A 13131-nucleotide genomic window follows, 5' to 3' on the forward strand; every position below is an offset into this window, starting at 1 on the left:
TTCTCGATAGTGATAAGTCTCATGTTGTGCTTCAATCCAGAGTGAATACTGAAATACAAAAGGTTGCTCATTGGATGGAACTTAACAAACTAACATTAAATGTGGATAAATCAAAAACTATGTTGATAACTCCTAAAAAACCAAAACGCATTGATGGTTTAAAAATCCAAATTGGGGGGACTATTCTGGAAAATGTGGAATCGTATAAATATCTTGGTATCGATATTGACAATAAATTGAACTGGGATATTCACATATCCAACATTACCGTTAAATTATCTAAGGCGGTAGGAATGTTGTATAAACTTCGATCATACACCTCAGTGTCAACTTTACGTATGGTTTATTATGCTCTGTTCCAGTCCCATATCCAATATGGCATTGCGGCCTGGGGTTCAGCAAGCAAAATGTTACTGCATCGTATTGAAGTCATGCAAAACAGGGCAATCCGTGCTCTTACACACGCCGGACCTCGGTGCAATTTAGAATCCTACTATTATAAGATGAAAATACTTAAAAATGCAGATATTTATAAAACTGAAGTGCTGAAAATTATGCACCAACATCATAATAAAAAACTGCCGGCTGCATTCTCCGGCTATTTTGTTAAGCAAAGCGTCATTCACTCTCATGCAACTCGGTCTTCTGCCAATAGCTCATATTATATGACTCGCTATTCATCTAGCCGCACACAAAATTCCATTAAGTTCATTGGTATAAAACTTTGGAATATGCTTCCAGTTACCATACGCTCTAAGAACTATAATACATTTAAAAAAGAATTAAAAAATCACTACCTCAATGCTTATAACATCCAGTAGTCTAATTCACTGGTCATCAATCCTGTATTTGATGACAATTTTGCTGAATGTGATGTTTTTCTTATTTGTTCATATCATTCATTTCCAGTGTTATTGAATATTTTCACTATTCTTCCACAAGCTACGTTACCCCAAATCTCTTTGCCGTGTACTTAACCTCTCGTATTGTGATTCTGTTGCCCAAACTTCATTATGTATTTATACCTCCAAAACTAATTCCCTTATTATGGTTTGCTGGGAATTCCCCGTAATTTATCTCCGCAAGGCAGCGTCATGTCAATCAGAAGCCCGACAGCTGTGACGGTGCCGACCCGAGCATGACGCTGACGATTTGAGCATTTTTTCCCCTCCTGACGCGCTCTTGTTTTTCTCTCGTTTCTCATGATTATCTTCGATTTAACTATTTTCTCCTAACTGACTTCCCCAATTCGACTTACATTTTCCAAATTGTGTTCATTCAAAAAATATATATGTTTAAATCCTGTTTATTTAACTTCATCTGCTGCTGTTTACAGCTATTTAGGTGTCGCTGACACGTTAACTTTATAGTTTATTCGCGACTCCTCGTTTATTGCAGTCGAATTATTGTACGTCTGTTATTTCTTCTCTCGATTTATTTTTACTGTTTATTTGTACAATATTTCTTGCATGACGGAAATAAATATCTGAATCTGAATCTGAATCTGAATCTGAATCTGAATCGAAATTGTCCTCGATGCATCGAACAGACTCTGTTTGGTTGGACAAAATAATTGGTAATGGAATAAACACCAAAGACCAAAGAGGCAGACAGACTTCGAAAATGACTCATGAAAGTAGCGCCGCAGGGTTCCGCGAGTATGTTCGAGGGGTTTACGCAAGTTTTCATTGAAATTCGAGAGTCTGTAATACTATTTGAATATTGTTTAAATATAATCAGATACACGGGTATAATATAATCATATAATAAGTGTGCTTAATAGTGTTCTGTGAAAGACCGTCATGTGTTCCGCGTCAATTGATGTTTCATATCTTATGACAACAAATATAATAATATATTTAAATACACGTGGAATCAATTGTACATGGGTCATTCGAATACTGTAACATACAAAGCATACGAACAGAAAATAGCAGTACTTTGTATCAAAACACGAAGCAAAATTTATTATGATCAGTATCTGCCGAAACTAATCGAAGACGGAATGATTAAATACAGGAAAAGCCTTGCATTTTAAAATGCCAAAAGAATACAGACATTTTGAAAAGAGGACTAGGCCCATTAAGTAACTATGGAGTTATTTTCGTTTTAAAATGGCATACGAATACGTAATATTGGTCTCCTATTGAAGTAAAAATTATAACATTATAACGACCTTGGGTCGAAATATGAGGTCCAAGAGTACGTCTGTTTGCTTTGAGTTGTACGAAGCCTGAGAAAAATTACCACGTGTTTATGTGACACGGCATTACAAAAGTTTTGCACAAACCTAATTTTTCTCAAGTTGATGTGGAATGTGGATCACGTCCGCATGATAATATATCATAACATTGTCTGTGGCAAGTTCGCTTTCCGGAATGCGCTGCGTCTCGACGCGTTATATTGATTACAGTACTTTGTTGCAGACTCTACTGCTAATTCAAGCATGCTTTTTTTCTGTATCACTGTCAATGCGATCAGGAGATTTTTATTCAAGTCGGCGTATTTAAACTCGTATTACTCGTGTGATTTTTTGGTAACATAACTTTGAGCTTCTTAAAATATGACTTGTTCGATATTCGATCTTTGTGTTTAACGATTTAACAATTACTCTTTTATCACTTACTATTTGATGAAAGCCTTGTGTCTTCTTCCTCAAGACAACTGCTACATCCTTCTTTCAAAAAATCTCAGTTAAAAGCTGAAAACATTTTGCTTAATATTCATTTCCAGATGAACTAATGAACGACAAGGTGTGTGTATTTGAGTTTTGCGTTGTAGCATTTTAGATGCAGTACGTGATATGAATTGCAAAATAGACCTGAAATAGAAATGAATACTTTTAGACGGTGTTGAAAAGTTTTTTTTCATTGAAATCACATGTCTACGTATATTTATTATATTGCAACCGCTATGCATTGTTAAGTTTGACTCAACTTAAAATATAGAAAAACGATTATTATACATTTAAACAGGTTCCAATGATTATTTAATGCAGTCCAATAAAAGATATTTTTGGTCAAAAATACGTTTGATGTAGCTATTTTTTATATTATTGATCTTGATCACCGTATAAAATAAACACTATATTTGTATACTTCTTCATGAGTTAAATATGTGAAATTAAACAAGTTCAAGGAAATGCTTGAGAGATAAAATTTCAGTTGATAAATTAAAACTGTGGCAATCAAAACCTCGAAGTTTATTAAATTCCTTGTTTTTGGAAACAATTATTTTGTTGTAATTTATGATATCAATTTTAAATAATTGTATAAGTATATGTGATTAATATCCTAGTATTTCAGAATATCCATATATATATTTAAATAATATAGAATTCATCACAGAAGATAATGAACATTGACGAAGCATTTCAAAAGTTGAGGAAGTGGGGACGTTATCAAACCGTCATTTATATCCTTGTGCTTGTTGCTTCTATCCCAAATGCTTTTACGACCATACGATTTGCCATCAATCATTTTGAACCGAGTCATCGATGTAGATTATCTGATGAAATTGAAAATTTATTGAAAAACGTAAACACTTTTTATTTTATTCGTAGTGGGGCTTGATAAACAATCAATAATTAATTAAATAAAACGAATTTGCTGTCTACTATTTTTGTTACAGTTTTCAACAAATAAACTCTCCATTGCAGAAGTCAAACGACAGTGAAGAAATTCTTAACTATTTCATACCCAAAGAAGTCGATAGTTATGGAGAGATAATTAGAAACGAATGTCACATGTACAATCGAACTTATTCTGCAGAACTCTCGTTTATCAGTTCCAATAATTCTGTTGACATTATACCGTGTATGAATGGATACATATTTGACACGCCGTCGAATCATGATAGCGCAGTTACTGAGGTATAAATCAAACATCAGATCTTTCAACCTAATTCTTTGTTATTCACTCTTTTTTGTCTTTTCATTTACTCCACTTACTACTTACTTTATTGCGTTATTTTCTTTGAGGAAGGTATAATCTTTTTTTAATTTACATTTTTTAGTTCGAAATGGTGTGCAACAATAACTGGAAAGCACCTTTAGTCATTACATTCTTCCAGACGGGAATGGCAAGTGGATCTGTAGCGGGCATGCTTGCTGATAGGTAAATTTTTACCTAGTGCAACCTTGACGCGATTGTTTATGGTATTGCATTCCTACATATTCACATTCGCGATACGAAGAAGACTGATTCCAAAATGCCGTATAACACACTATTCACGTTATTGGCATTGGCATTAAACGGGACATGTAAAAGTCAGTTTTATAAACCTCTTACATTAGTAATGTATGTTATTTATAAGTAGCAAATAACTTCTCAAAATATATTCGTAATTTGTAGGTATGGTAGAAGGCCAGTGTACCTGCTCGCGACTTTGGCTCAGATTGGATCACTGGCGTTCATAGCTGCTGCATGGAACTATTATGTATATCTGGCTGCAGCTTATTTAAATGGAATGACTGGAATTATCAATTATGTTGTTGCTTTTGTATTAGGTGAGATTCATTTTTAAATGTGTTTCTTTACATACACCGTGCTTTTTAACCTAATTTTCACTTTACTTCACTTCAGCAACGGAGGTTATTTCGGTGAAGTCAAGAAATTTTATGGCTATTTGTTCATTATATTCATTTTCCATCGGATATGCTATTGTTCCGTTGATTGGCTATTATACACAAACATGGCGTTCATACTTATGGGCATCCATGGTACTTGGCGCTTTGATCTATCTTCCGGGCTACTGGTATGTATTTTATGCGGCAAATAAACATTTTATTAAATTTTCATTGTCAAAAATTCTGAAAGTCAGTTATATTGTTACATTTACTAGTTTATAAATGTTTGGTGGCGTTTCGTTCCTATATCTAGCACCTGACTTCAGCAGAATATTTCATCTGATTATATGCGTCGATGGAAAAATCAGTTTTGACTCCGAAATCCCTCGTCTCGGCTGTAACTATATTGGCTACGTCCGCAACAACAAACTTACTTCTTTGAAAACCTAAAATCAGTGCTGTTTATAGATAAAAATATTTGTATATTTTCTATAAAAAAACACAGAGTTATATTTACATGAATTTACTTCCAACTAAGTTGAACTTTTAACCATATCTTGGTTTTCAGGCTGTTTCCAGAATCACCACGTTGGCTATTGACAGTCGGTCGGAAAAATGACGCGATTGTAGGTTTGAAAAAAATGGCAAAGATGAACAAAATGAATATTGATTTTGCATCAATAAAAAAAGTATTGTGATTCAATATCCAAGTTTTTTATTCTACTATTATCTTGGTAGTTAATTTTACGCTAAACAATTTACTTTAAGGTACAAGGAGTTGATTTCCGTAATACGATGGCATCTTTGTCAGGGCCAATAGAGACGCTTCGCATATTTTTCAAATCTACATTAACCTCTAGATGTCTGGCAATTTTCTTCGTTTGGTAAGTGAGACAAAATCATTGTTTGATATCACGCCCCAGATTTGTATCATGGTAGTTATCTCCAAGCATTTTTATGACATATGCGTGATATTCTAGAAATATTACTAACTGAAGAAAAGTTACCAATTTCAATATTGAGGTTTTAAGCTGTGCTGGTTTGAGACCGATGGCAATATTTGAAATACCTCATAAGGACCTTGAGCGACAGTCAATCATCGAAACCCCTCTTCTTTGGCAATTACGTTTCATTTATTAATAATTATAATAGAGCATTGCGGATATATAAATCTGTAAAAAATTCGATAACAAAGTTGAGTGACTCGTTACGAGTATATGGCAGATATATTTTCGTGAGATCAGAGCTTTTTGCAAGGCAGTTTTGATGGTGTATAAAAGATTTATAAGAGTATATTAAGCCTTATGGCGCATCGCGCTGAGCGTTGTCCATACGCTCGCCACCGCACCTATGAGTACCCTGCGTGGGTTCGCAGGTTCGAATCCCACGCGGGCATAGTTATGTGCGAGAGGATTGTTGGACTCCTCGCTGCCGCAGGGTGGTTCACGTAACCTCTGGTCGGTTACGGCTCCCCCGCCAGCATGTTCATGCTTCCGAAAACAAATAATTGGATAACTAATCCCATACCCCAAATGAACTGGCAACCTGACTAGAGGCTGTGGTCGCCATTCGATTAGGTCTTGTCGGCTTTCCTCTCCCCCGAGATAAATATTTAAATCTTACCCTATTATCAGGATAAATTGATAAAAATATCAGCATGGCCAAAGACGGGAATCCGAAATGGCATTGTCGAGAAAGTGTCGGAAGCAATTTTATTGAAACTGCCTCGAGGAATATAAAGGATTTATAAGTATTATCACATTATTGCTACACGAGGCAATAATTCCTTCCCCGCCTACCAGATAATCAATTTCATAATAAGCAAAATATAAAATATTATTTTTTCATATTTTTCAAGGTTTGTAGCAGGTCTTGTTTACTACGCAATATCGTACCACTCAAAGAGCTTCAGTGATGATCGATACTTAAACATATTGTACTCAGCATTGGCGGAAATTCCCGCACTTGTTATTGCATATTATGCAGTCAACATTTTCGGCCGTCCAAGATGCACAACTTTCTCTCTTTTGATCTGTGGAACTTCGAGCATTATCCTACCTTATTTACCAGAAGGTTAGATATATATATCTTCAGTTGTATGCGAGTTTGTATTCTGAGCAGATAGCAATTAAGCAACGAAACAACATACATTACGTTGTTCAATACCTTTTCCTGTTAAACATCAATCTATAACTTGTTACGTGAGTAATTTGCTTCGGCGTCATTTGTCTGTTTTTCCAAACGATATTTTATTTCCTATATTTTTCACACAACAAAAGGTAACTTGTGAAAATGAATATTTATAGTATTTGGAATTGCTGCTGATATTTGAACAAATGCAGCAGAACGAAACGCGAAAGCCAAACAAACTATTATCAAAACTTATAGTGTACCTATAGTCTTGCTTATCGAATAACACCCGACTTCTATGACCACAGCACGAGGCGCAAATTTTAATTTTTATAACGTCATCACACACAACTTAAAAGTGAAAAACGAACTATATTTTTTGAAATGAATAAAAGTAATAACCTTCTAGCGACAACAGCAAGATTTAACCACTTTTAAAGAAGCTTGAATAAAAAAAAACAGGAATTGTTCAAGTGTGTAAAGCTCTGCAAGATTTGATATAGGTCCTTGACGATTTGGTGACAATATGATTCGATTGCAACAGTTCAACGCACTCGAAATAGATTTATACTGGATTTCTAAACTGAACTGTTCTATTGCGTATAAATTTAATGATATGAAGTCTTAAAAACAGCAAAAAAGCTATTTCCATTGGATTCTTTTAATGTTTATTTGTATACAGATGTATTTTCCGAGAAAATAACGTTTATAAGTTCAATCGAATCTGTTTGAGAATAGTCCAGATTCCATCTGACATAACCAATAAACAAGAATATCGGTCAGAGATCGAAGACTTATCGATCGAAAGTTAGAGGATCCTAAAACAGCGCTCTTACTCCATAGTGACACCTTGTGTCTCATCACTAATTAATTGATACCTCGCTAAATATACAACATAATTCATCCAAAAGCAATATGCTTGCACATGAATGCACATGCAAAATCTGGAGCAGATTCAATCTCGCTTTCGTGAAATATCGCGTGCATCTAACAGACAAACAGACAATTACCGATCAACATACTTACCGATTAAAATCGATAAGTAATGATCGCGAATTACAAATCTACGTTCGTATTACTTGCAATTTAAGTTTTATGTCAATACGTCCTAAAATATACATAATATATATATTCAATACAACACCAGTGAATGCTTTCATAATACTCATGAAAATAATTTAATTATTAAAAATTATATTATTTTTTCAGACATTTCTTTAATCAGGACAATAACATCTATAATCGGAAAAGGTGCTGTAAGCGCAGTGTTTTATATCACCTACTTGAGCACATCTGAAATAGCCCCCACTCTACAACGAAGCGCAGCAATGAGCATGGCATCATTCTGCAGTCGTATTGGAGCGATCGTCGCACCATTCGTCATGTTCATGAGTAAGTATGGATTCACATTATAGTTTATATATAGCGTCGGTCTTACAGATCTTTTTCGGGAAAAAGGTGTTTGGAACAAGTTATAGCGCACTTACTCAGAAACAAAGGAAAACCTACCGTAAAAGGGAGCCTGCTTAACAGTATATAATCTACGACTACGTCGAGGTATACATAACCGTTTATAGGCATATAAGCACACAAATGAGTCTACAATCCAAATTTTGCGAATATAATCTGTATTTAATTTTTGTTCTTTCGTTTATTGCAGTATTTACCATTGAAAAGATCATGAACGTACGTTTATTCAAGCTTGATTTTAATTTTAACAGGTAGAAAATGTATTCAAATAAATTATTAAAAAATGAATAGACGAGAATATCGGTCAGAGACCGATGACTTATCGATCGAAAGTTAGGGGATCCCCCAAAACATCGCTCTTACTCCATAGTGACACCTTGTATCCCATCACTAATTAATTGATAAATCGCTAATTATACGACATAATTCGCCAAAAATCAATAGGCTTCTGGTACGAGATATGATGAATGCACATGCAATCTGCAGCACATCCAATCTCGCTTTCGTGAGATATCGCGTGCATCTAACAGACAGACAAACAGACAGACAAACAGACAAATACCTATCAACATACTTACCGATTAAAATCGATGAGTGCTAACACGCAACTTCACCATTTAGATATATTTCATAACACTAATAATATACAGATAAAATTCAATACTCTATACCAAACTGGATAATGGGTGGATTGACAATTCTGAGCGGAATCATTTGTATCGTTCGCATTCCGGAAACAATAGGAGTGGAGATGCCAGATACAATTCAACAAGCTGAAAGTAACAAACGGTATATGGTTTATATGTGTACTTGAACAGTTATTAGATTGGATTGAAGTTAGAAACACCTAACAAGTTAACTATATATTTTGTTAATATTTCACAGATACTATGGATTCAATATATTTCGAAAATTCGAACCAAATAAATATACCAATCAAAGCAAGGATAATCACACGGAAAAGAAATTGACAACTTGGTAAATAATTGTTCTTGTACATATGAAACTTAGTAGAACCCTTACGATGAACCTTTGTAATATTCGTGGTTTTTCACCTTCATATTTTGTCATTCATTCATTAGCCATACGGTTTTTCACATACTTTGACCATATAATTGAACATTGCGGTACCTAATCTAGTCATGCATTGGTATGTCAATTGGCATAACGAACAAGCGCAAAAAAGTAATGAGCGTTCAAAAGACATGATGAATGTGACAGTTTTGTTCATAACGTCTATTAATCAAATGTAATTAAACAAAAAAAGTTTGTACAGTAACAAATTTTTAATTATCGTAATATTATTCTGTTAATTTTCAATTAACAGAATTAACAGAAACAGTTAATTTTCAATTAACAGAATTATCGAAGATTTGCCTCAGACTTTAGATTGTATTATCGGAATAATACTGGAAACTTTCTCTTTTGCATCAACAGTGACCTCATCGGCACGAGCCATTGAAACGATTTTGATCTTTTTCACAATGTTTGCGTGTAAACCGAAAACAAAAAAATCATTTCTCATTCTAAATAACTTCTGTAGAAAAAAATGAAATGAACTAATTTCTAGTTGATCGAAAAAAATCCTTGTCTCGAAATTGTGCGAAATAATTTATCCGCGTGACGGAAAAGAAAAATCTTAAACGCCTTTAAATAGAATGGCCCAAGCCAAAATAAGTGAAATCCCAATAAAGGAACCGAAAAAAATGGAAAGAAAATTAAGATTTGATTGACCTTATTTGACTATTCTTGTAAGGTATGCTGTTGTTGTCCGGTCAATCTCTACTCAAGGTACAATTGTATAAGTTTATGTTTTATGTTTTGTCGTTGTTGAATTTATGTTTAATTGAACGGAGCAATAAAATTAAAAATAGTCAAAAATATATTTATCTCTTATGTAAAATTAACTGAAAAGTGGATAACTTTTAATTAATACATTATTTAATATCGCAGTCTAGATTTGAGAGTCTGATATATAACTAAATTAGTAAACTAGTCAGCAACAACTAACAAATCGAGCTAAAAGAAAATTCGTGAGCAGGAAAAAAATTTCTCGCAGAAACCAAAGCATTAGTACTCCAAATGGTTCATAATTATGACATTGAATTAAATGAAATGTCAATTGAATGTATGTTCCAGATCAAAACTGAATCTCACCAGTTTGGTGTGTCTGGTGAGAGAATCCTGTCAGATTTATTTCATCTGTCCAAGCCTGCAATCGCAGTATTTGTTTTACCAACTGTTAATAGCCAACGTGGTGATTTGGGGAACAACCTGCAAAATATTATGTAAACGTGCAAAAAAGAAAAAACACTCTGATGATTTGAACGTTAGTCTGAATTCATGTTATGAATCGCTAATTTTACATGGAATGATTTTGCGCATAATAACCAATCGAGGGAACAATGGCATATCCAATGGAAAATATTTGCCTCGAACCAACTGCCTGCTAACGAAATTTCTTGACTCAAAATATGAATAGAAATCCCAAGAAGCAGCCGTGATAATCATGGATATAATCTGGGCCAAAGGAGCAAACAAGTACACTGGTAGTCTACAATACCTTCAAAATTGGGCAATATTTCGAATGATCGATTACACGATATTATCTACATCGGGGTTTCTCAAACTTTTGGTGTTACGGAGCCGTTGAAGAAGTTTATTATTATTCACGGAGCCCATAATAAATTTTAAAAATAAAACAAACAAAACAACACATTGTTACTTAACGATGAATGTTCATGGGTAAGTTGAAATTACTTTACCCAATTCAAAAGTTAAACCTTTTATAACATAAAAGGAACTCAGATTGTGTACCAGCTTAGGGTTCAAGTTATGCGACATCTTGGTGCGCATACTTCAGGAGGTCCAAAATTTTAATATACAAACCGCAATGAATGCACTTATAATACAATGGAAGATTAATTGACCATAGCCTTCACATTGATTAGCTGAAATTTCATCTGAATCCGGGGAAATATGACGCGTGACCTCGACGTAGTATCAGAATGAATAGAAAGATACATAGCACGCGCAATATTCTACATTTCATCTTTAGTGCCTGGGGTAGCATGTTTCACATGTCGTGGGGCTCTTTAGAAAAATTTACGGTGTTTTTCATTTTTTAGTGTATATGATATCGTTTCAATCTATAAAAGGGCATAACGCATCGCCAATTTTGATCTGAGATGTTTTATAAATTCAGAAAAGTAAACCAGAGATACGAAGGCTAGTAGGCACAAGAGACAGAAAGATTAAATTAGTATTCCTCCACTGACAGTCAGAAATTTGGTTTGCACATTCACTAATTTGAATAATCTTAGCATTTTCCTTAAAAACTAAACTAAAATTTTAAAACGGGATATTCACGCATTCAACAGTTGAAGCAGCGCACACGCTAGTCCCATATGAACGCTTTTAATGCACATGGTACGAATGCACATGCTTCGAATCAATGTAATTTGGGAGCTCCCAAAATATGTGCACCAAGATGGCGCACAACCTTAACATTGTATGTGTACCAGGTTAGGGTTCAGGTTGTGCGCCATCAGTTCTGTATGCGATCTGCATCGTCACAGGCTGTCAAGTGTGACGTCGTTAATTAAATAATATTTTAATCCACCCTATTCTCAACAGTAGCTAGCTCAAGGGAAGCGTTGGGACATGATCAAACATTAGGACCGTGGTTCGAACCCCACATGGTGGGGTGAGTTGTAGGGGTGGACCATTAAACAAGGAAGAGAGACAAGTCGAGCAGTTGAGGAGAAAGGGTCAGGCCCAAGGAGCAGCCAAGGGAAAAGAAACGAAAATCGATTAGCGGGATGGCCCACAGGGCGAGATCATCATCGAGGTTAAAGAGTGACAGACAGCAAGCGTGCCCAATTCAGCATCAGGCCAAGGAGCAGCCAAGGAGAGAGAGCCAAGAGATTCATCATCGAGATTAAAGATTGACAGACAGCAAGCGAGCCCAATTCAGCATCAGGCCAAGGAGCAGCCAAGGAGAGAGAGCCCAAGAGATGAAAAAGAAACGAAAATCGAATAGCGGGATGACAGGGCGAGATCATCATCGAGGTTTAAGTGAGAGAGTGCAGGAAAGGCAGCCCACGAGCAAGTGAAGACCAGCCAACAGAGAGTGCAGCTGAGTACAGAGCACCAGGGCGCTGATCTGGGCGTGGAGGGGGGAAGGCAGTCGACGAGCAGTGTGTGCAGGTGAGGGACGTGGAGGAGGAAAGGCAGTCGGCGAGCAAATTGTGAATAATAAAAAATATAATCCAACCAACAGTGTGAGTTTAGCTGAGTACCGAAGAAAGTAGACCGCTGAACTGTAAGTAAGAAGGATAAGCCGTAGTGGGGCGTGGAGGGAAAGGCAGTCCGGTGACAGATGTGGCCGTGGAAAAGAGGGAAGACCGGATGGGGGCGGTGGAGGAGAGGCAGGCAGTCAACGAGCCGATGGAACGGGGGAGGAGAAGAGGCAGGCAGTCAGCGAGCAAGTTAAGAAAAACCATATGGGGCGTGGAGGAGGAAAATCAGGAAAATTGTGAGTTCAGTGTGAAAAACAAGTAATAATTATTGACGACGACGACGAGATGATAAAAATAATTAATAAAGAGGTGGATCCGCAATTCAAATTTCTTGATTGAAAAGCGGCATTAAAAATTATTAAAGCTAAGTTTTGTTCTAGCAAACTCGAGGCAGTTTTGATAAGTAACGATTTTATATAGTCGTAAGTCGACTCAACCACAGTTACGTCTAACACAATTAAACCAATGAACAATGAATGCATCGGTCATGAACTGCTCAATCATAAATTGTACTCATTGAAATTTATACGCCGACTTTTGGATTTTCGGAATGGCGATATTTTGCTTAAAAATATTCTTGAGGGCTGAAAAAACAACACAAATTCAACAAATCAAAATATCGCAAAAATATGATTTCTATGATTTCAGATTAGCACGTGTTTG

At 35.5% G+C, this 13131-nt stretch overlaps 1 protein-coding gene across 2 annotated transcripts; it reads left to right on the forward strand.

The window, feature by feature from the left end:
• The first annotated feature begins 2489 nt into the window (after window positions 1–2489).
• LOC120331527 (solute carrier family 22 member 4-like) lies at window positions 2490–10090 on the forward strand. Of its 2 annotated transcripts, none has more exons than XM_039398615.2 (13): window positions 2490–2753; window positions 3336–3536; window positions 3659–3871; window positions 4015–4115; window positions 4353–4507; window positions 4584–4755; window positions 5136–5256; window positions 5336–5451; window positions 6426–6640; window positions 7907–8089; window positions 8818–8956; window positions 9053–9145; window positions 9528–10090. In XM_039398615.2, coding segments are annotated over exons 1-13 (1722 nt in total). In that variant the 5' UTR covers window positions 2490–2741; the 3' UTR covers window positions 9529–10090. The 2 variants fall into 2 exon arrangements, with proteins under 2 accessions (XP_039254549.2, XP_039254548.2); XM_039398614.2 differs by having other exon boundaries at window positions 9605–10090.
• Window positions 10091–13131: the final 3041 nt, after the last annotated feature.

This window comes from Styela clava, chromosome 6, assembly GCF_964204865.1.
Source record: "Styela clava chromosome 6, kaStyClav1.hap1.2, whole genome shotgun sequence".
Classification (NCBI taxonomy): Eukaryota; Metazoa; Chordata; class Ascidiacea; order Stolidobranchia; family Styelidae; genus Styela; species Styela clava.

What these genes read in the sequence shown, in the direction of transcription:
- LOC120331527 (XM_039398614.2), top strand. An exon ending in GCGGGCATGCTTGCTGATAG is followed by an intron (nt 4,116 to 4,352) that starts GTAAATTTTTAC and finishes CGTAATTTGTAG; the next exon opens with GTATGGTAGAAGGCCAGTGT. An exon ending in ATTTTGCATCAATAAAAAAA is followed by an intron (nt 5,257 to 5,335) that starts GTATTGTGATTC and finishes ATTTACTTTAAG; the next exon opens with GTACAAGGAGTTGATTTCCG.